This window comes from Eptatretus burgeri, chromosome 16, assembly GCF_056783735.1.
Source record: "Eptatretus burgeri isolate ZD-2024b chromosome 16, Ebu_testis_v1, whole genome shotgun sequence".
NCBI classification, from domain to species: Eukaryota; Metazoa; Chordata; class Myxini; order Myxiniformes; family Myxinidae; genus Eptatretus; species Eptatretus burgeri.
In genome coordinates this window covers 23,242,098-23,266,444 of record NC_140976.1, presented here as the reverse complement: position 1 = coordinate 23,266,444, position 24,347 = coordinate 23,242,098, and the positions used below count along the sequence as shown (strand labels likewise).

At 42.2% G+C, this 24,347-nt stretch overlaps 1 protein-coding gene across 6 annotated transcripts in view; it reads left to right on the top strand.

Annotated features, from left to right (window-relative positions):
• Positions 1–24,347, top strand: part of LOC147010706 (dystrophin-like) — a 1,018,488-nt gene that overhangs the window by 543,702 nt on the left and 450,439 nt on the right. For all 6 annotated transcript variants that reach the window (XM_085859617.1, XM_085859614.1, XM_085859615.1 and 3 more), the window contains one exon: positions 5,252–5,396. In XM_085859617.1, coding sequence (XP_085715743.1) covers positions 5,252–5,396 — 145 coding nt within the window. The remainder of the gene's footprint in view (positions 1–5,251; positions 5,397–24,347) is intronic.

Genomic DNA, 24,347 nt, shown 5'->3' with positions numbered 1-24,347 from the left:
TACTTTTCTTATTGCATGTTCTGTCTCGTGGAGAAGTATTTGGTAAATCTTTGGTTAAAAAAGAAAAATCTTCAAAATTTGTTGGATGTTCAAGACCTCAGTAACAACCAGTTGGTCAAAATCATCTTTATGGAAGCCCAGATTGAAGTCATTTTCACCTGTACTGATGCATTTGGCAGATTGAGATGCAGAATGGCTATTTGTTCAGAATGGTATTTATCCCCATTGCCTCTAAATTTTAACATTTAAATTTTTCTTCTTTTAATGGCATTTCATCAATCTGTCCATTGACCAAGTGCATATTTACAGGGATTCAATTATGAATTTGGTTTGCTGGTTGCAACATTACTGAAGCACAGCTATAACAGTGATGGAGTGCCCTCGTCGATCACCCATTCACGAGCAATCTTTCCGCAGGAATTTATAGTTTGATGAGCGCCGTCTACCCTTTTTGAAAGGTGTTTTGGGACCTTTGACGTCCACAGGTGAATGCTAGCAGATGGAATTAGCCACCTTCACCTATTCTCCAAAGGATAGCATGCTCATCGATGCAATACACCACCTGCGTATAACCAGGGTGGCGGTTTATGCTGTTGGGATTTTAACAAAGACAAAAAATCACAAAGGGGGAAGATCAGCTGCCCTTGGATATCTAGAAAACACAAACTGTGTAACTCGTCTTGCCAATGCCTGGTGTTGGCTTAATGGTTAGGGTGGTAGGCTTTGGATCCTAGGGTCCTGAGTTCAAATCCCGTTCAGCTGTTGAATTAATACCAGGTGGGGTTAACTCGGCCTGTCATCCTGAGGTCGGCAAAATGAGTGCCAGCTTGCTGGTATCCTGTGTCGGCGTGGCGACCCGTTCAGGATTGTGCCCAATAGCCAAGGAGACTGCTAAGGTAGCACCAACGCTCTGCACAGAGTATGGTCCCAATCTCTCTCTCCCTCTTCTTGCATATGTGTCCAGTAAACTGTTCTGCTGTGCATGCTCAGGCACCGGAAGTGTTCCACACAAGGACAAAAGTTTTTTTGCTCAAGAGGGCAAAAGTTTTATCATCCATTCATCCGAGAACTCGTGCATTCTTTATCTGCCGCACGTGTTGGCAATCAACCAAATTCAGAGAAAGGAAAGACACCCCTGCATGAAATCTTACTTCCCTTTCAGCCCAATTTGTAGGTTGTCCAAATTATCTTGCACCACATATTTTGCAAAATGTAACAATGGATGTTTGAAATCCGCACGTACTTAATGATATGTCGACCAGTTCAAAACAAAAGTCAGTTGCTCGGCGTGTTGATATCCTGTTCGAGTTGGTGTTTGCAACTCGCAAGTGTCGTCCGTTATATTTATTTCATGTTGTAAACAAACCAAAAAAATTCAACACGACAGTCGAATAATTAACTCGACGAGACTAAACGATCCATCCACAAGGGTGCAATTAAGACTGGAATGAAATTGCTTTGTCACACTTTTGAAATGCAGATTTGAAATGTAAAGGTACAGTATATCCAATACCGTTGAGCCAAAAAGTTTTTTCCTGTTTTTTTTGTGTGAATGATGGAATCACTTTGGTTCATTTGTGCATTTTGATGAAGGGTGTTGTGAAAGTTTTATTTTGGCAACAATAAACGAGCAGAAAGTGTGTGAATCAGTCTGCGAAGGAAGGAAGTCCTGGCGTATAATACTTAACACAATTAAGGTATATTGTGTCAAACGTTCCAAATGATCAGTTTGAGTGCTTTTTCATGCATAGCAAGTGTCAGGTGACCGTGAAAATGCGGTCTTTCTTTTGGAAAGCTTTAAATATATGGCAACACTTTGCTCATTTTGTATCAGTGTTTTCATACATATAGGAAATTGGAACCATATCTCATGGTGCTAAATCTGACAATTTTTTAAACCAACCCCCTCTCCCCTTCTCTCTTATTACCCCTCTCTCAAACATACTCCATCCCTCCCGTTCCCTTACTTCCAACCTCCATTCCCTTTTATCTCCTCCCTTCTCCTCCTCTTCCTTTGTATTCAATTTTGAACCATCACCACCTTTCCCACCATTTTCATATCTACATAAAAATAGATGAGCATTTATTTGCATGAATGTCAAGGGCCATCGGACGGTGAATAATAAACAGTATACGGGATTTTAACCTGAGGCCGATAGTATGATTCGGTGATTGTTCGAGGTTTTACCCTTCCTGTTATTTGAGTCCCTTGTCGCATCCACTCACGGACGTGGACGGAGGTTACAGCATGTTTTGTCTGTGAGCCAAATATCTCAAAAAGGTAAGGACAGATTTGGACGAAACTTGGTGCAGGTTGAGTTTGTGACGAGGACGAAATTATTCGATTTTGGTGAAGATCTGGATCCGGATGCGAGAATTTTAAGTGATTCTTCATCATTGAATGATCGTGCCAAAAATTATATTTGGCACGATATCTCAAAAAGTTATAAACGGATTATGACAAAACTTGGTGGATGAGCTGGGTAGGTGACAAGAACAAGCCAATTCGATTTTTGGGTAAAGTCCGGATAAAGATCTGGCCTATCAGTGGGATACAAACCGTAAACTGTTTAGCTTGGTGGAGGTATACGCTCTACCGAGTGCCGTTCTAGTTCTTCTTGAGCTTGTCTCCAGCTTGTTCACCCCATGCATCTTCCTCCTCTCTCCTGACTCGCTCATTCTTCCCCTCACCCATTCTTTTTCAAGTGTCCCTCTACCCTGCTGTTAGCAAATTTCCCTCACCTATTCATCTCCACCCTGCTGTTCGCGAATTTCCTCGCTTTCACTGTGTCATAGCTGTTCTGCTCCGTGTTCCAGCTCATCCATGAGCCAATATTTTGTATCCGGAAATAAAATATATAAGGTGAATCACAGAGCAAGCCAACCTACAGGTAGTGGACAAAAAAAATGGAAATACCAACGTAAAGTCATTTAATAGGGTGTTGGGCCACCACGTGCAGCCAATACGGCCTGTATGCACCGGGGCATAGAGATCACCAGTGTCTGGAATTCTGCAGGAGGGATGCGGCACCATTCTTCCATGAGAAAGTTCATCAACTCACACCTGTTTGATGGAGGAGCAAAATGCTGTTTCAGGTTTTGTTCCAGACTATCCCTTAAATGCACCATTGGGTTCAGATCTGATGACTGAGAAGGCCATGACATATTGATAACATCGAGGTCATGCTCATCAAATCATTGGGTGACCACACATGCTCTGTGGATGGGGGCATTGTCAGCCTGAACAACATACCTCCATGTTGGAAAGAAATGCTGCAACATGGGATGAAGATGATCACTGAGTACCGTTAAGTAGCGATTGGCATTTACCTTGCCTTCTAATGGAATGACTGCACCCAAACCATGCCAGGAAAATGCACCCCACAACATTACAGAACCACCAGAACCCTTCACTGTTGGAACCAAGCACTCAGGGTTGTAGAGTTCTTTAGGTTGGTGCCACACGTGCACTCGTTCATTTGTCGAGAACATGGTGAAGGATGATTCATCTTTCCATATCACATTTCTCCACTGCTTGGCATTCCATTACCTGTGCTCTTTACACCTCTGGACTCGCAAATGTGCATTGCCAGGTGTGATGAGCGGTTTGTGCACTGCAACCCAACTATGGTATCCCACTTGGTGGAGTTCTCAGCGGACCGTTTTTGATTAAACTGGCTGCTCACGCCCAGGTTGGCATTTACAGTCAATTGATCTGCAGTTGCTCACCTGCTTTGCCTTGCACTTCAAATGAATGCATGTATATCACAATTCTGGAGTCTGCGCTTATGCTCATTGTTACCCTTTCTGATGACATCTTTCCCTTGGAGTTCCATGCCAACATTACCTTCGACACCATTGCTCATGAAACATCAGCAATTTGAGTGGTCTTTGTGACTGAAGCTCCTGCCAAATGCGCCCCAACAATCACCCCTCTTTCAAAGTCACTGAGGTCTCCGCTTGCAGCCATACTGGCCATAATAATAGGCGCAACATTTTTATCCATGACTCGAAGCATTCTGGGATGTTATTTGCTTAATTAACACATGGGTCACACCTGTGTGGAAGCTGTTGCTTTGGTGGCCTTCTTTTACCCAGGTGTTTCCAGTTTTTGTCCACTATATGTACATTCCATGATTTGGGGGAGGGGGGGGATGGGTATCGACATCACCAAAATCTTATTGTTTTTCTTTGAGCAATTCATCAATGTTTTTTATAATAAATGTATTCTCTAGAAGGTTTGAAAGAAGTTTAGAAAAAGTGAAACAAATACACACATCATGTTCAAATACAAATGATACTTCGGGCTCGAATGACTCTTTCTGGCGGACTGGAAGGATCGCCGACTCGCGTCGAAGCCGTCCAGCCTGGGATTGAATCCCAACCAGGCTATAAACTGTCCTCCTGGTGTTTCGTCAGCATACATCCCTCAGATGGACGTTAAACTGGACGTCTTGTCTGATCGCATTAGTTGGTGGACTTAAAGATCCCACGGTGTCCTTCACGAAGAGCTTGTGATTCTCTCCGGCATCCTGAACAAATTATAAATTCCGACCTGAAATGTCGGTCTCAAGTGGTCTGGTCTTCTCGGATATCCCTTGACACCAGGTTACACCGTTCTCTATCTCAGTGTAGTCGGCTGGTCAGCAGCTCCTACGCTATAAACAAATTCACATTCCCAGGTTGTTTGCATGTCACATGTGACTGGCCGTCTTCGACTATGAAGGACAACCATGCGATGACTGCATTTATCCTTCAACTCTGCTCGTAAAATAAAGCAGGAAGAGAAATGTTTTAATGTTCGTTAAAAAAAAAAAAAATTGAAATTGCTTTCATTTTGGGTTCCAACAAAAATCTTACTCTCTTCAGAATTAGTTTGAAGGAGAATCGTGAGATTTGAGGTGAGCGTGAGCCATCACCTCATGGCCGAGCCCTCGAGCCTGTTCGATGGGATGAGAATAATGCGTGTGTGCACACACGCCACACTCTGTATGCGTGCCTCTTTGTAGAAATAATGTTAAAAGCATTTCCCAGAAATTGCATTAGTGGGATATGCGTGGGAATCGTTAAGCGAATGTAACCACCGTGTTAAATATATTGACGCTGCCTCCACAGAAGCATTTCTTATCCCTGGGAGGAATGGCCGGAGCAAAACCGTAATTCAATTGCAAGAACCGCCGCAAGGCAAGCGGTGAGAGATTTTTTTTTTGTTGGTGTTACATCCTCCCACCCCCCCCCCCAACACACACAGGGCGTTTGGTATGGCAAGCAAGCGGATGGAGCGATTTGATCGAGACGTGGCGAGTTTGGCGGCCTGGTTGGCAGAGGCCGAGAGGACCCTCAGTGAGATGGCAAGGACGGGCGTCAATTCACAAGGTGCCAAGGCCAAGCTGAAGGTAAGAACGTGTGTCTGACGTTTGCACTTGTCCACATACACGTGCAATTGTCATTTTTTGTTGCCTCAAATCTATCAAGAATTGGTAACACAAATCCAAGGTGCCATTTATTGCACATCGCATTCGGAATCTTTTTCACCTTCCTTGTGTGTCCAACTTACTATACACCTTCACACCAATTCTCAAACACCCTACCCTCCTCCCCAAAGTAGAATGCTTCTAAAGATTTTTTTTTAAGTGTTTGAAGAAAACAGAACACAGTGATTGCTTTTAAAGAAAAGAAAACCTTTTGTTTTCTCCAAACCTTCTTGAAAATTTGGACAACCGTCATGCAAGACAAAAAAACGATGGGATGAGAATAATGCGATCTTTCATCATGGGATAAAGATCTTTCAGTGTTATGAAACATTTTGTGAACAGCGTGTTTCACATCATATTGTCATCGAGATGTCGTCAACGAAACAACCTCAAAAAGATGAAGGTCTGAAGGTCCCTGGTCCGGCCCTGTAAGTTACAGTCAAACCATTTTGATGGACTCCCTTGTCCACGGTGTGAATGTTTGCCATTGTCACGGTGCAGGAACGACGGGTATGGCTCTCCTAATGCACATCTTCCACTTCTTCAGCATTCTAATATAAAGTTTTTGGGTGATAGTTGCAGCACTGGATATAAATTGGCAGATTTTTTTTTCTGAAGAATGTCTTGAATTCCTCCTCAGCTGGCGATTCAATGATTTATGTTTGCTTCCTTTCATATTTGAAGTCGTGAATCAAAGATTCATCATCCGTGATATCGTGAGTGAAGACAGACTCGTCGTCAGCCTCGGAGCGTTTTTTTTGGATACTGGTGCAGATTGTCTTTTTGGTTTCTTTACCTTATTGGTGGAAAATAACAGTGAAATGTCTGCATGTTTGTGTTTGATCAGGTTTTTTGTTTGATCAGGATCAGGGATGAAACTTTCTTTGTCAGAAAGCGAAAATTCGCTTTGCACTAAAGCACAAGAGCATATATCGCCCAATTGTGGGGAAATTTTGCATGCTTCACCACGAGATTGGCTGCGAAGCAAAATCATAATTATGAACAATCAAGGCTGGCTAACTAACCCTCATCATGATCATAAAAGGGTGGAGGCAGGAGGTATGTACCTTTTAATCTGCCCAGTGATTTCTGTGAGAACAGCTGCCAGGAATAACCCAATTAGTTTTTCCAGAGGCCATATATTTGTGCTGTGTGTGTGTGTGTGTGTGTGTGTGTGTTTGTGTTTGTATGCGTATCAAGTTGTCGCGTACCTGGTGCATAAGAGGGTGGAAGACTGTGAACATTTGATCAGGTATACTGACTCAAACGTTCATGGCTCAGAACAGTCATTTTGATATCCCTTACACTTGACAGCATAATCCAGGATGTCCTCCCCGGAAAAAAAAACCCTCCACTGCTGTCACTGCATCGGATGGGCAGTACATTGGGAATCGAACCTCAGCACTGTGACCGCTCCAGTGAGCATTGTCTGCACAAATGTTTCTTTTCCAAATATCGTTCTTTCCCTGCTTTTGACTCGTCGATTTATCATTTCCCATTGATGAAATTGTTGTATTGCTATTGTGGGCAAACAGGATTGAGCAAAGTGGCATAAACAACAGTATTTTTGGAGTGAAGGTCACTGCAAACGGTCTATTGATCAGACAGTTGCTACTTCTGCACTTCAGAATCCTGTTCCTTGTGATTTTTCTAAAGGCATTCTGAAAAAGCAGTTTTCATTCAAACCCTCCATTCTCCATTCTCCATTACATTACCCATTAATCAGCAAGCTTCCTCTATTTCCTTTTGTCCCTCTCTGCCTCCCCAATGAAATTCTTCACTAATATGTCTCTCTTACACTTTGCTGAATCCACATAGGTTTAGGAAGGGTTGTGTGGTGGTGTTCCATTTTTGAAGAAAATCTGTCAGGCCAGTTATTCTGACCATGCACTTGTGAACCTTGAAAGACCCTGTTGATGATACCAGTATTCATTTGGGCATGGGCCATGGCCATATCCTCAATTATTGCCTTGTTCTCAATCAGATAGGGCTGATATGATGGCCTCGAGGTACGCACACTTGTCTCTAAGCTTTCTCGCCTTTCTAGCCTGGATCCCGACCGAGTCATAAACTGTCATCCTGGGGTTTCACTGGCAGGGTGATTCATCAATGTGTGTGCCGTCCCTCAGATGGATGTTAAACGGGCGTCGCATCTGCCAGTGTTCGTTGGTGGACGTTAAAGATCCCACGGTGTCCTTCGTGAAGAGTAGGCGAGCTATTGCCAGCACCGTGAGCAAATTCCAAATTCCCGACCAAACCAGCAGAGGGCATTGCATCAGCGGAAAAGCTGCGCCCTCAGCCAATGATTCGACACCACACCTTCGTGCTTCACATGAATGAAGAAAACTCAATTAGGAATAAATACATTGCAGGGAAGTACAGCTCAACTTGTGAATTACTAGATCCAATCATTATCGAATGTTTAATTTTGCATCTTATGTGGGGGGGGGGGGGAATACATGAATGGGCAACAAATCTTCCGGTTTAATTCCTGTAGGTCGTGTGGGGACAGCGCTTGCTTCGCTTCTGCACAAGCTCAATTCTCCCAATCGGCTGTCCCTGCTTCTTACTGCATGTAAACCATTATATAACAATATGGTGTCCATGACACCACAAATGAGTGACGAGGAACTTCAATGCAGGAGGAGGCAATGAGGCCTACGAAGCCTGCGTGATGGTTGCCAACCTATGGCTGCTTATCCATGCTGTTGCCTTTTTAAATGCTGAGTATCAAGCAAGGAGGCAACACGCACCATTTTTGAAGTCTTTGGTATGACTCGGCCAGTGTTTGATCTGCCAACTTCCCAGATTCTTAGCAAACACTCTAATCATTACGCCACGCAGTCTGGGAAAGCTCGAGTTCCCAGAAGTCATGACCACAGTACCTTTAAGTCCTGCACGTCTTCATAAATCTGCTTTTTTTTTGTTATTTGTTTTGGGTGATGGAGTCGGTCACACATGGTCTGCCTGTACTACCCGTCCGCTTCCTTCTGTTCTCTCGTGGTCTTCACTGTCCCCCTTTGCTCTCTACCCACCTCTCACCTTCAAACACATTTTCTTCTCAGCCCGTAGTATGATGGAAGCCCATTCACGCCCTCACACTGTACTTTTCTAATTGCTTTCTTGAACCCACAACTTTATCTGGCTGGCTTCTTGTCCTTCCACTTCTCCATCTTTCTTTCTTGCTATTTTTTCCCCCATTGCCCACTTTCATTCTTCTTCCAGCCCTCTGTCCCACTAATTAAAAACGAAGACTTTTTTGCCCTTTCAGTAATACATCCATCTCTCTCGTTTTCTCTTCATTCACTTTCTCACGGATATGTGTTGTGGTCACTATTCCTCCCAAGTGAGGTGTAGCTAATCGTGCGCTATTTCTTTGTTCCCCACTCTCTCTCCTCTGACCCATTCACATTTTTCTACCATTCTCGCTTCTGTTTATCGTTCTTTCTTCCAAGGCGAGTAGATAAGCCCGTTTACAACAATCCATCATGTACATGCACAGCGAAGCTTCTTCAAAGCATTCAATAACCCTGCTTTTCAGCATGTGTCTAACCCTGGCCATGATGTTTGTATCCACATTGCTGATATAACGTATCTGAAATGGAAACAGCCTCATCGTTAATGCAGTTACACAGGTCATCCTTCCCCCTCAACACCCCCCAGACTGCTTGCTGCTCCTATCCAAGCCAATGTGCCCATCATCTCTCTCACACCAATTCCACAACTCCACCTCATTCCAACACCCCATGCCCCACACCTCCTGCCCTTAACCCCCTCAAGCTCAACCAGCAATGTACCACTCAAACATTTATATTTGGTTCACAACCATCACAGGTATCCTGGATGTCTCACAACAGGTCATGCATCTCTCCCAACTATGTTCTAATCTCTTGCATCTCTCCCAACAGCTTGGGTGACCTCATTCCCAGGTGTCATTTGTCTATCAGAAACCTTTCTCTCACATTATACCCCAGACTCCCTTCTTATTATTCCTTGGACTTTGACTCCTTCATATCTTCCCACAGCTCTTTTCCTATTCTGTCATGACATTAACTGCTACCATTCCAGATAATTTGTTGTCAGCCACTAAGACCACTGTCCATGGTTGTGTGACACAGACATAATATCCATCCATCTATGGGGACCATACTCTGTGCAGAGCGTTGGTGCTTCCAAAGCAGTCTCCTTGGCTATTGGACACAATCCTGGACGGGTCGCCACTCTGACACAAGATTACCAGCAAGCTGGCACTCATTTTGCCGACGTCGGAAGGATGACAGGCAGAGTTAACCCCACCTGGTATTAATTCAACAGCTGAGTGGGATTACAACTCGGGATTCTCGGATCACAAGCCCACCACCCTAACCATTATGCCAACACCAGGCATAGACATAATATGTGGGATTCCCAACCCATATTTCCCATCATTCTTAGCTCTCCTTGTCTCCTCAGTTAATATCTTCGTTGAAAGTGTCGCTTACTCGCAGTCTTCAGGGACCCACCAATGCACCACCATATCTGGCAGATTATTTGGGAAGTTTGATCTGGATTGCACTCCACCATTTCTGAGACTCATTTCTCAACCCTTTACTTTCTCTCTCCCCTTCGCCAGTTTATATCTTCACACCTTCATCCAATCCTGCAGATTTTTTTTGTCTTTTGGAAAGGCAACCTCACCAATTGGGAGCCTGGAACCTCTCCACAAAGCTCACAACCATTGTGCTTCTGTTGTTAGACATGCCAAAGCTGAATATCAGGCTCACTGAGGTGACAAATAATGGCAGTTGATGGTCTGTTATAATCTGTTCCTTCACTCTTGAATGATTGGGTTGATTGATGATTGGGTCTTGACCTTACCTGCCTTTTCGCATAAGGTCGAGGATGCCAATCCTCTTCATGATATCCATACTATCCCAGCTCATTTGAAAAGCCCATCCAGTGTGTGAGCTTCTCTCCCACAAAAGTGAAGCAATTCCGATACACTAATGCCAACTCCAATGATTCTGGATCCAGCACTATTGACACTTTGTTACTACAGATGTATTTAACTGCTCTGTGTACTCATTCACTGTATTTTTTCAGGTCATTCTCTTTGGGCTACCTCCTCGAATGATGAAAAACCACCAATGCCACCCCAATTCATTAGGATAATACTAAAACTGACCATTCTCAGCCATAGACCACTGGACGTTCTCCCACCATTAACAAGCATGGAAATGGAATCGATCATTGGAGTAGATCTTTAAACTCCTCTCTTCTCAACTGTCATATCCGATTTATTAGTTTTTCTCATGCCCAGGTCATTCCACACTGAAGATGTTGCTTCTTCTATCACCATTGGATGAATGCCCTCAATCTCAAAACTACCTGGAACATGCCTTTTAAGACCCATGCTCTGACTTTCTCCATATTTAAGGACCAGCCGGCAAATCCCTCGAGTTATTTCCATTATCAGCCTCTGAGAGAGGTATGTTCTCTGGAGCTCCTGAGCATCACCTACAACCTTTCTTGGGCAGATCATATCTTCAAGCTGACCTCCAAAATCTGCTGTTGCCTCAAAATTCTCGACATGACCAAGTCAGTCCTGAATTTGCTGACATCAGAGCTTATAACTATTGAAAGCCTTCATCTGAAATGTCATGTATTATGGCTCTCTCAGAACTCATGTTGCGACTTCCGATGTTGTCCACGTTGAGGCCATGGAGTCAAAGGCTCTCTTTGTCATTGATATCTCCTTACAGGAGGCCAAAACTCAAGGTGTCTTTCTTTCTCACCACAAGCAGCTGGGTGCTGGCCTTGCAGTCATATATTGGCTCGATTGTGACTATTTTACCACTCTACCGATCCCATTCCCCTCCAGGCCACATCCATTCCACCAGACGCTTCTCTTTTTACCCTGCCCAAGCCTAGCCGCAACACTCACCTCCTTTCATTCATCAGACCTTCTCTTGCATATGGATTTGTCTCCTTCCAGGGCCTCCTCATGCTAACTGCTACCTCATTGGCTCTCCCATATTTACCGAAGCTTGACCACACCCACAGAGACCATGCTCCTGCTTTCATCTACATTTCCTCTTCTGGTGCTATATATTTTTGTCCTGTTTACCCTTCGCCACAAGTTGTGTTTTTTTTTTAATTCTTCGCCCCTGTTCGGTTATTACATAAGCCTTGCAGCCTGTCTTTAAAAAACTTGTTTGTTCGTCTCGTCAGTTCCTGAAGGGATGGTAGAGGCTATTGTAATCGGTCTGTGTGTCAGTGAGTTCACATGTAGATCAACTTTAACATCAACGTACGCAGATCAACGACCCCGGTGACCAACTTTTAGATAGCACCCTGTGTGTGAAAGGGGCCGCCGCACAAATGCCCCGGCAAGCCTCTGCATTGTTAAATGCTCTTCCTTGTTTCTCATCGAGATTGTTTGAGGCAGTTACCTATTGACTTTTTACTGCATGATTGGCCATGAAATGTCACGTGCTCTCTTCACAGCCAACACAGAATTGAAAAATGCAAGACATGACTGCCTGCAATGAAACTTTTTGAGAAATCCACTAAAGTTCCATTTGATACTTTTTTCAATTGTATTCTTTCGTGTGAATGAATGGAGGTGAGTGTTACAATGTCAAGGGTATAAAGTGAATAATTGAGAATGGACCAGGTATAGAAAATTCAATTTTGCAAAATATTTAATTAATTTTTTGTCTAAAGGAAAGATCCTAATTCGTATAAATTACCAATTGATTGGCTTTCTTTGAAAGGCACAAACATTTAATCAGGTGGAACATTTCACTGCAAGCAAGAGGTCTGACATTTTTGGACCAGCGTTTTTATGCCTCCGCAACCGGAGGCATGATGTTTTTTGGCTATCAGTGCATGCGTCCGTCTGTTATTGGTTTGACCTTGTGACCTTTAATTGAAAATCTGTTACCCCGATAACTTGTAAACCACTGAAGCGATGCCAACCAAACCTGGTACAAGTATGGACTGCTTGGCTGCTGGGTAGCGATCATTTCTTGGAAGCGCGGCTGATGCTGTGCCCCTCTACCAGTACACTAGTACTTATTACACCAACCTCAGAAGGATTACAGGCTGAGTCAACCCCACCTAGTGTTAATTCAACAGCAAACGAGGATCAAACTCAGGACCATAGGATCCTCAGTAAGCTGCCCTAACCACAAGCCAACACCAGGCTTAACTATGGACTGTAACACAAAGATGAACTGATCAGGTTTTGGGTTCAAAAGGTCAAAGGTATAAGGTCATTTGACCTTTAATTGAAAATCTTGGTTACCGTGATACCTTTTTTTGAACCACTGATGGGCTTTCACTCAAGCCTGGCACAAGTATGGACTGTGATACAAAAATTAACTTTTCAGAGTTTGGGTTAAAAACATGAAGGTCTAAGGTCATGTGCCCTTCAATTGAAAGTCATTGTTACTACTATAACTTGGGAACCACTGAAAAGATTTGAACCAACCTTGGCACAAGTATCGACACACTCATATCGACTGATGCAGTGCCCCCTGTAGGTTTGAGCAGGAATTTGGAATTTGTTCAGGGTATCGGTGATAGCTGTTTTTTTCTCCTTACAGGTTGTGTGACTCTCTCTTTCTTGGTCATATGTGCTCACAAGGTCATACATGTACATAATATGACCAAATATGAACTCGGATAAAGAATGAAAATCAACCACAGACTCGAGTGTGGCGTAGAATGCATCCTTCACGGTGAGATCACTCGCCTCAGTCGGAGCATAAACAGAGACCAGGGAAATGACACCTAAGGAGTGACGAATCCTTAATCTCATAATACGCTCGTTGACCGGTGTTACCTCAATTATCATTGGGGTCAGCTTATTGGACACAGCTACAGCAACTCCTTGGGTATGGTAACCATCAGAGCGACCAGACCAATAGTAGGTGTAACCACCCACCATTATCTCGCCGCAATCCGGTCTCCGAACCTCAGAGAGAGCTGCAATCCCGATGTCCAAACGCTTGAGCTCAGATGATAACAGAGACAGGTGATCATCCTCTCTTAGGGATAGGACATTCCAGGCACCCACCCGAAGGGACCGCCTCAGGTTAACCCAAGGAGACCGCCGTCTGGTGGACGACACCTCAGCACCACTCCAACACACTCTCCCGCAATCTGACCCGGGGATGTTACCCCGTGGTTTCCCTCCTATCAAAGATTGGGGGTCCCGAAGGCTTTGCCCCAATCCCGTCATCCGGTGAGCTGCCCTGCGAAGGGAAGCTGCACAGGAGGTACTCCCACGGAGTGGGTTTTCAGATTTTTTTGCGTTTTTGCGTTTTGCGGAATGAAGGGTTTTACGGTGGCCGGAGTGCAAATCCTGCCACCAACCTCCTAATAAGAAGTGACCCAACTGCAGGAGGACGTCCGCAGACACAGTTGGGCACTAGATATGGATGGCCATTGGCTCACAAGGAGCTCCTCCGCCCTTTGACAGGTTTTGTTTTTAATCCTGCTGGGTGTCCATATCCAAACACCCTGTGTGGGAGGACGAAAGTCCGAGTCTTCAGGTCCTTGGTACTTCCAGTCTTGCTCTATGGGTGCGAGACTTGGACTCTGACCAAGGATCTGAGACGGAGACTTAATTCCTTTGGTACCAAGTCTCTTCGGAGAATCCTTGGCTATCGCTGGTAGGATTTTGTGTCCAACGAGCGGTTGCTGAGAGAGACTCGGATGAGATTTGTTACCTGCATAGTCCGTGAGCGTCAGTTGCGGCTGTATGGACATGTGGCTCGTTTTCCTGACTCTGATCCTGCTCACCAGATTCTCTCAGCGAGGGAGTCTCATGAGTGGAGGAGGCCAGTGGGTCGACCACGTGCCTCATGGTTGCAACAGGTTGACCATCATCTCAAGGAGATGGGGATGGGCCTGGCATCTGCCTGGGCGATGGCCAGACGTAGGCCCCTGGAGTACCGGCGGAAAGTGGATGCAGCGACATGCTGTTCTGGCACATGCTCCCATACCTGACCTGACCTATCGGTGATAGCTCACCTAATGCTTAACATCCACCAACTAATGCTGGTAGACAAGAAAGCCCAGTTTAACTTCCATCCGTGGGACATCCCACACATTGAAGTCTCGCCCTGCCTGTAGAGACACCAGGATAACTATTCATAGATGTGTCAAGATTCAAACCCAGGCTCGACTGCTCAGAGACAAATGTGAATACCTCGATCCCTTTCTGACAGCCCCACAAGTTTGGACTGTCATATAAAGATGAAGCGATTACATTTTAGTTTTGAAAAGTCAAAGGGCATGCGACCTCCTGGTGAAAATCATTTTGGTATCGCAATAACTTGTGAACCACAGTAAAGGGATTTCAACCAAACTTGGCACAAACATGGAATGTCACACAAATATGAACTTATTAAATTGTGGATTCAACAAGTCAAAGGTCATGTGCCATTTGATAATCATTTTGCAGACCATAACTCGAGTTCGTCAAACTCTATTTTCTCGTATGTTGTTAAATTGTTGTTTTGATGGAGTTATCCATGCTGTAAGCAGGGGAAGCTGGCTGAGAATACAGGGTGCATCAATAAAATGTATGCAGACTTTAATAAAGCAGAAAAAAATCATTAAATGGCAGAGAGACAGAGACAGAGACAGAGACAGAGACAGACAACGTGGAATTTTACTACTACCTATGCATGTGATGGAATGATAACACATCATCATTCAGCTGTTACCCATAAGGCAGTGAAGAATGACAAGATGGTATAGTTTTTGAGATGTAAAATCTGTATACATTTCATTGAGACACACAGTATTGTTTACAGTTTTGGTCACCACATTTGAGGAAGGACATAGCAGCCAAAGGGAAGTTTCAGCAAATAGTGACAAGATTGATTCCTGGGTGAGATGGATGAAACTATGAGGAGTGGCTGAAGGAGACAGGACTTTTAACATGAGAAAGGAGGCGATTAAGAAGGGATTCGATTGAGATATTTAACATAATGAAGGGTAGAGACAAAATCAATGCAGACGATTTTTTTCAACAAAATAAACAGTGACAGGAGCAGGGGACATAGCCTGAGAATGAAGAGAGTCGAGTAAAGTTGGGGCAATCATAAGGGAGTCTTTCACTCATAGAGTAGTTGATGCATGGATTGGTCTCCTGGAAAAGTAGTGGCAGCAGAAATAGTGGATAGGTTTTAAGTAAAATTTGATAGCGACCTGGAAATATTGGGGATGGAGGGGTACTTAGCTTTTGGCAGGACAAGTAGGTAGATTCGTTTGGATGATTGTATATCGTCATTGTGATGACTGTGAGACGATCTCATCAAAATGTGAATGTGCTGTTAATGTTTGCATACACACACGCACGCAGGCATGCACACATTCCAAAATCACACTGTAATTAAAATGGAATGGAATGAGATACAACTGATACAGGGTGTACTCAGGAATTACTTATTGAGAGTTTTCCGTGAAAGATAAAAAATAAAAAATAAAAATCGAAAAATGTTATATTTAAATTTTTGATTATTTTCGGATTTCTCATGTGTTATTATTTGGCTTATTTCTCCATTGTGGCAGACCAGTCCCATCACTTTATCCAGTAACTATGCCAAGACCAAGAACCATAGATATATATGATATGAGAAACTCCTATTACGCATGCATGAGCCAAATTAGAATTGTCTCCCTTTCATTAGAGGTCCTACAGAGCAACCAGATTACATGTGACATTTCAATGGCTGTACCATAGAGTATCAAAAACCAAAAAGTCTACCAAATAGCATTTTATATACCAATAGACCCTTTTAGGTATTATTAAGCCCCTTTATATCCTCGAAGACCCCTTATAACTTTTAGACCTTTGAGGCACTTTAGACCCTTTACCCTTAAGACCTTTAGACTCCTTAAGATCATAACTACTCTTGGATGTGGGGGATGTAGATCACCTTTAGACCCCTTAGACCCTTTCAATCTTCACACCGCTGAGACCCACGAGATACTTAAGATGCACACCACACAAACATCGATATTGATTTCTTTCAATATTCAGGCTACACTTGTTTCAGCAAGTAATGCACAATCTTTAACCACACAGTGGGTGTGCCTCTGCTTGTATATATATATATATATATATATATATATATATATATATATATATATATATATATATATATATATATATATATATATATATATATATATATATATATATATATGTATATGTATATATATATATATGTATATATATATATATATATATATATATATATATATATATATATATGTATATGTATATATATATATATGTATATGTATATGTATATATATATGTATATATATATGTATATATATATGTATATATATATGTATATATATATATATATGTATATATATATATATGTATATATATATATATGTATATATATATATATATGTATATATATATATATGTATATATATATATATATATATACAAGCAGAGGCAAATATATATATATACATTATATATATGTATATATATATATACACATTCCAGGCAAATGTAACCTGTCAGATTGCTGACGGTGATATTTAAGGGGAGGGGAGGGGACAGGAGGGAAGGGAGGGAGAGAGTATGGGTGAGGGGTCGGGAAGCTCGGAGTGGTTGAGGAAGGAGGGAAGAGCGAGGAAAGGGGGGGAGGGGCAGAGTGACACCTCACCAAATGTCACGATACACTCTGGGAGAGGAATCGGATTCATACATGCGTCACTCTGGGGAAGCCGTTTTAAATTCAAAATGAAACAGTCAGTCCTTAATTGTCCCCTTAACAGAGGGGGAGGGTTGGGAAGGGGGAGGGATGGGAGAGAGAGAGGAAGGGGAGAGAGAGAAGGAGAGGGGGGATTCTGGCAGATGTGATGCAAAATTTAACGTCCATCTGAGAGACAGTACACACATTGATGAATCGTCCTGCCAGTTAAACTCCGAGATGAAAGTTTTTGCTGAGTTGGGATTCAAACCCAGGCTAGACATCTTAGAGCTAGTGTGCATATCTCTCAGCTATCCTGCCGTGATGTGGCGATTCATTGCTTTGTAACAACTGAAACACATTTTTTACTCATTGTAATCCTGTTATTTATTTTGACTTTCTCACTCCAGAGATGTCCTCACGGAGAACCAAGCTGCAATATTGCCATTGAAGCTTGTGGACATTGAAGCTTGTCGAGCGCTCGCCAAGTGGCTTACGCACTCATGCAAGCATTCCAACTAAACCAATGAAGAAACTTCAAAAAACTAAATGCTCAATTTTTTATTTGTATCTGTCTACATCGAAATGATGTGTCATATGATAAAAGCAGATCATACAAACAGGGGAAATGTCATGTAAAATATAATTGCACATTTTCAGTGGGTGAGCCAAAGCCCAAGGCACCGCACGACAACACAGGCTAAACACAGGTGAGTCGGGCCGAATGTTGTTTCATTCGATCAATATATTCAGTGACAGTGCGAATACTTTTGCCATGTATGACCATGGCTTGCAAACGAACAACAAAGCACCTTGTACTGTGTGCTTGCCAAGTGGCCTAAGAAATCAAGCAAGCATTCCAAGAAAACGGTTGATAAGGAGCGGCTGGCTTGGCAAACAATTAGTGATCGCCGATTGGTTATATTTATAAACACGATGCACCCGGAGACGCCCGGAATGTCAAACAATGTCTGAATTTGACAAATGAACACTTTTTTGCAGTCGGAACTGCGGCTGAGGTCAATTACGAAGTTTAAATTTTATAACTTGGCTCAGGTTAGAGATTCTTGAAGTTATGGCATGAAATATAGTCACGAACGCCAGCATCTCTGGGTGTTTATTAATTAGCATTGCAATGTATCCAGCGATTCGTAGGTATGATGATCAGGCATTCGATGATATGAGTGAGGAGAGTGAAAAAAAACTTTATTGTTAAGAAACTGTTGCAGCCTCTTCCAAGTCAAGGCATTGTTGAGCAGCACACCCCCCTCCCCCCCCCCAAAAAATGGCAAAGTTAAATACCAGCAAGCTGTGTGGGGCTGATGCGTTGAAGGATAATCAAGGCCATAAATGATCTTCAAAAGGGGTGTTCAAATTAACCCAAACACCTAGTTTTCATTCGAGTACTACCTTTAAGTTCCTTTTGTATGCATGCAAAGTTTGGGACCATTAGCTTTCATTATATATATATATATATATATATATATATATATATATATATATATATATATATATATATAATATACATACATACATACATACATACACACATGTATATCCCTGTGCTTGAACTCCCCACCACACACCCTCCAATAAATTCAGCCCATATACTGACAGATCGAATTAATTTGGTACTAATACACCTGAGGCACTATGGACAAAATGGCCTCCTCCTGTGTTAAAATTGACTGTGAAGATCCTCTGGAAACCTTCATAAAAGTGCTCTTTTGTGATGACACCCTGCCAACATTGACCCATTCTACAGAAAACATTGATGGCCCATTTGATTTTGACATTTGGATGCAAGACAAGTGTGACTGACAATGTTCTGCTGTATTGAAGTTTCTTTTTACATCCCTGTATTATAATCGCTTCCTTTTCCTACTGCATAGTTATTTCCTTCAGTCCACACTTTCTCACTTTGTAAATTCTGCACTTGCACTGCCAAAAATGCTGACACTAAAACTATAATTCATGCCAACATAAATTGTGAAATCCTTTTTGTTTCTTTGATTTTAAGTGAAAGCGAGGTATACATGGAGGTTGGCAAAATTGGCGGGCATGCAGAGTTGATATCGTTGGCAGGCAGGTTTGATCTGCAGTGGGGTGTTTCTATGTCTCGTAATGACCCTTGTCATGCCGCTCTCTCCCCGCTTTGCCTTTAAACGATGGAATTGATTGCGGGTACTGTCTCGCTCCATCAGTTTGGCTTGAATCCAAGGCAAGACGAGGCCCAGTCCTTCGTTCCTGCCATCAGATCCACTCATGTGGCCTGCTTGAGAAAACTGCAACGGTTGTTTGTCGGCTGTTGTTTCACACCGGGTCAGTTGTATTGGAGAATGTACTTATCGTGTGTCTTGATTGCGATCAATCAACTAGGTCGGTCAGAAATTCACAAGAATATGTTGCTCGGCACTTTTCCTTCGCTGAAGACGTGTAACAAACTGATGAGTCCTAAATTTGAGTTGAAGATCCCTTGTTAAGATCATCCTTGGGCCCCCTAAATCATTTGTGCCTGTACTTCCCAGTCCTAGGCACGAGAGACCACGATGTTGACCGATGGCAGTGTCACAGCTGCTCATGTGCTGCTGTTTTGAGTCTTTTCAGCACAAGCATTTCAATAAATATATGGGGGGACTGTGTTCCTGGCACTGTGATCATTTAGACATTTAGGGGAGCAGAGAAAAACCCCTGCAAATAGGAATATTGGTGCACTGCAATATTTAATTAAGCAATAGTGGGAGTTTATCTGAATGTGTAAATGGAAGGCAGTCTCCAGGCAATTGTGTGATCCCCATGTGTTAAAATCGGTCCAACAGCAACTTCTCTTATTCACTACCTTATGTTTGAATCTTTCTTCTTCTGCTCAGGCACGCTTGGGCACCTGATCCACATCCTGATCCACAGATGGTGGAAGCCCTTCTAATGTGGTTCGGCTGTGATGAGGCTTGGGAATCTGGGAGGGAAAACAACATTTTTTTTCTCCCATTATTCTTGTTTAGTGAGAACTTATAGGAATCTCTTGTGTCTTCAGACTCTTTGGTCACAGAGCGGCATGCCACGCGCTGCATTTCCAACATCATTAGACATGGCAGGACCCCTGTGTGACCCCCTTGTTACCAAAGTGCTTGGCGAGACAAGGGCAACAGAAGCTTCCTCTGCACTGAGGTCTGCAGCAGCAGCTGTTCCCTTCCGATCAAGTGGGATGTCTTGTCACATTGCTGTGTAAATGTGGAAGAGCTAAAGTTTGCCGGTATAAATTACCGAGATCATGGGAATTTCCTTAAATTTTGAACTTTCATTGATCGTCAACTTAAACCTTTTCAGTATTTTACCATTTGCTGAAGTATTAAAAGCTATAATGCATTAACAATCACAGTAAACAAAACTACCTCTATGCATACCTCCACCAGGTTGAGCAGTTTATGTTTTGTAGCCCATTGATAGGCCAGATCTACTTCTGCACCAAAACCAAAATTTAGGCAACTTTTTCTTGTCACCTCCACAACTCATCCATCGAAGTTTGCCCAAATCCTCCACAACGTTTTGAAATATGGTGCTATATATCATTTTTTGTTCTTTCTCTCAATGGTGAAGAATCACTTGAAAAGATTTTCAGATCCGAATCCGGATCTTCACCAAATGTAACCATGTGGAACATACTGATGGGAATCAATTTGTCCTTGTCACACACCCTCAACGTGTCCACCAAGTTTCGTTCGAATCCGTCTGCAACTTTTTGAGATGTCATGCTCACAGACAGACAGACAAAGCAACAGGGCCGAAAACATAATCTCCGTCCACCTTTGGTGGCGGAGGTGGTAATAACTCTCTAAATTGTGAACTCTCAACAATATCTATATGGGGTAGTGTTCAAGCCAGAATTTTAAAGCTTAGGCCTTGGACACCTTTTACCGTCTTAAGGCCTCATCAATAAGATAAAAGTAAGCTTTAAAATGCAAGGCTTTGTAGCTCGGCTTGCATACTGTCAAAAACTATATTCCATGAGGGTTACCTTTTGCAAATGCTTGATTTGCATAACCCAATATAACCATCATCAAAGGCCTCTGGTTACATTGACCACAAAGTAGGGATGGAAGATGACATGAGATGGGGATGCACAGTTTGCTTTCAAGCTGGGGGGTAGAGAGTGTGATTGAACAGTCTCTGGCCGAAAGAATCGCGCTGGTGGGGATGGGAAATGACATGAGATGGTGGTGGGGTGGTGCACAGCTTGCTTGAAGCCCTGCAAGGAAGAGGGTGATTGAACCGTTTCAGGAAGGTTCATGAAATAGCTCATGAAGTTATAAACTTGCAAGGTGCAGTATTATATCTTCTCAAGCAAATTCAATCACAGACAAGATTTGTGCAAGATGCCCCATGCAATAATGTTGTAATAATTATTCTAAAATTATGAAATGCAATATTATCTCAGTAGTATAAATACGAGGCTAATAGGATAGTTCCAAAGAGAGCATACTTTAGGTTTGATTCCCGAACCGACTTTTTTTTCTCTACAAGAAAGAGGCTCGTGGAAGAGCACAATTGAATTGACAGCAGAGTCGTAGGGCAACAATTGGGCACAACCAGCAAGGGAATGAATGAACGAACAGGAAAGGAAGAGTGAGGAGGGGAGGAAACAGAAATCATCAAGAGGGTTGGGTTAGGAAGGGTTAATGGGGGTAACAAAGATCATGGAATAGGATGGGGGATGACACAAGGTGGTGGTGCACTGCCTACTTGAAGCTCTGGTTGGAAGAGTGGGAAAGAATAGCCTCTTGAAGCTGGTTTCATGGACAAGAGAAGTGAGGAACAATGGAGTTGACGTGTACAGTCAGCCTGGATTTTGGAAGTATAACCAAGAGGGGTTTAATAGAAGAACATGGGCATCTTGGAGTTGAAAGGGATGGTCAGAGGACTGAGAGAGCAGAGGGAGCAATATCAGAGAAGAGGCGGTAAAAACAGACAACCTACCTGCTTGCGATGGGAGAGCAACAGACCTTGTGCTTTGGTCTCATCATGGTACATTGAAATAATTTTGAAAGCTTTAGGTTCCACAGAATCCAGGAGAGACAGATGTGATGCTGGAGCACAAGCCCATCGTGAAGAACAGTGCTCCATTGAGCTATGCATAAAGGCCTTGCTGACTGAAAATATTTCCCAAGGAAAGACTTGCATTACCAGAGAAGTCAGTAAAAAATAGAGATCACCGATCTGCCTGCCATGTGAAAGCTGTCACCCTGGTGCTTCATGTCCTTTGGGAGGAACAATAAGCCATGTGTTGCATCTGTTAATGTGGTGTGTGTGTATGTATATATATATATATATATATATATATATATATATATATATATATATATATATATATATATATATATATATATATATATATATATATATATATATATATACGAGTAAAGGTGCCCGTCTTCGACGGGCGTCACTGGCAACATATGGTAAAAGACAGATAGCATGAATGTATTTTAAACAATATATTATATCATTTTTATCCATTGATTATCATTCAGGTTTTCCCCTTCGACTGTCCCGCAGTAGCTCCACTTCGATGACATTACCACGTAGTTTAGTAACTACACAACGTGTACCATTCGTGAGTTCCGGAGGATCCATAGAGCGCATTAAAATTACAGGGCACCCTACTTTAAAGTGATCCAAAAGGCCGGATCAGTTTCGTCTACATATTCATATCTTGTAGATTTTAGCTGGCCTGATCAGTTTCGTCTCCATATTCATATGTTGTAGAATTTAGCTGATTCTGAAACTGTTAACAGCATGTCGATGGGATGGTTCTGTGATTTTCTACGGTAGTAAACAGAAGTACGACTTAAGCCTGTACACCACCATGCAGAGACTCGAGGACCTAATATTTCACAACAAACTAGAAACTCACAAAATTTGAAGATATTTTAAATAAACAATTTATTATAATATCACTTAAATATCATTTTTATCCATCGATAATATGAATTGTTCTGTACAGCTATAGTTGCTCTCCTGGGATCTGCACATCCATCCACAATCTATGTTCTAATGAAGTGCAGTAGGAATAATAAAAAGTCGGATGAACATGAACTGTTTAACTACCATAATCATCAAAACGAATTTTGAGGGGCCTCTTAAGGAAGACAATTATATCATTTATTACTATATATGTGTCAAAGCTTGTTTCATTTCATGTAGTAACAAAAAAAGGGGCGTGCCGAAATATTAATATCGGTGTGTGTGTGTATGTATATGTATGTATATATATATATATATATATATATATATATATATATATATATATATATATATATATATATATATATACATACCTATATATCCATAAAATATGCTGATCCCTCAAGCCTTGCAAATATTGTTACAGATGAAGAAACCTCATTTTTAACTGAAACAAAATAACTTTTATGACATTGAAAATTATTTTTTATAAAACATCAAATCCTTCACACAAATCATACGGGATGTTTCCTGAACTGACTGCAGCTTGGTCTTTACATCTTGTTTCGGCGAGCACGTTTTTGACACCAACAAACAATCACATCATTTGGCACACCGGAATAAACATGAAAGCAAAGGAAGCCTTCCTCTTGGTACGTAACCTTAGAATCTTAGATTTTGCATTCCTTTCGGAACTCTCTCCCTTTCAACTGAATTCTATTACAATGTACAAGTGTCACGGATGAACTTTTATATACATTACTTAAATGAAAAGGAAGTCACTTCACAACAGACATAGTAACAAAAGACATTTAGATCGAACGTGCTCATTTTCCTGCCACACTCATCGGCATTGGTGGCGAGTATTGAAACCATTCGCTCATCTTGCTTATAATTCCGTTCCAATGTGTAGCGCACAGTGATTTGTTTTGAACAGTTTTGCACTTATTTTCTTGCCTGTGCCAATTTTATTTGAGAAAGTTTCCAGGACAAATTATTTACTCATCCAGGAAAACATTCCAACCTCATATCCTTGTTTATATTAGCAGGTTTCTCAAACGAGGTTGATACTTCTTACAAAGAAAACCTTCAATGAACTGGAATAAAAGAAGTTTTCATTCTACTTGCCAAATTTGTTCTATTGTCAATTCCCATACGAGTGGGGCGGATATGTGAAATCAGTGTGCACTTCTGG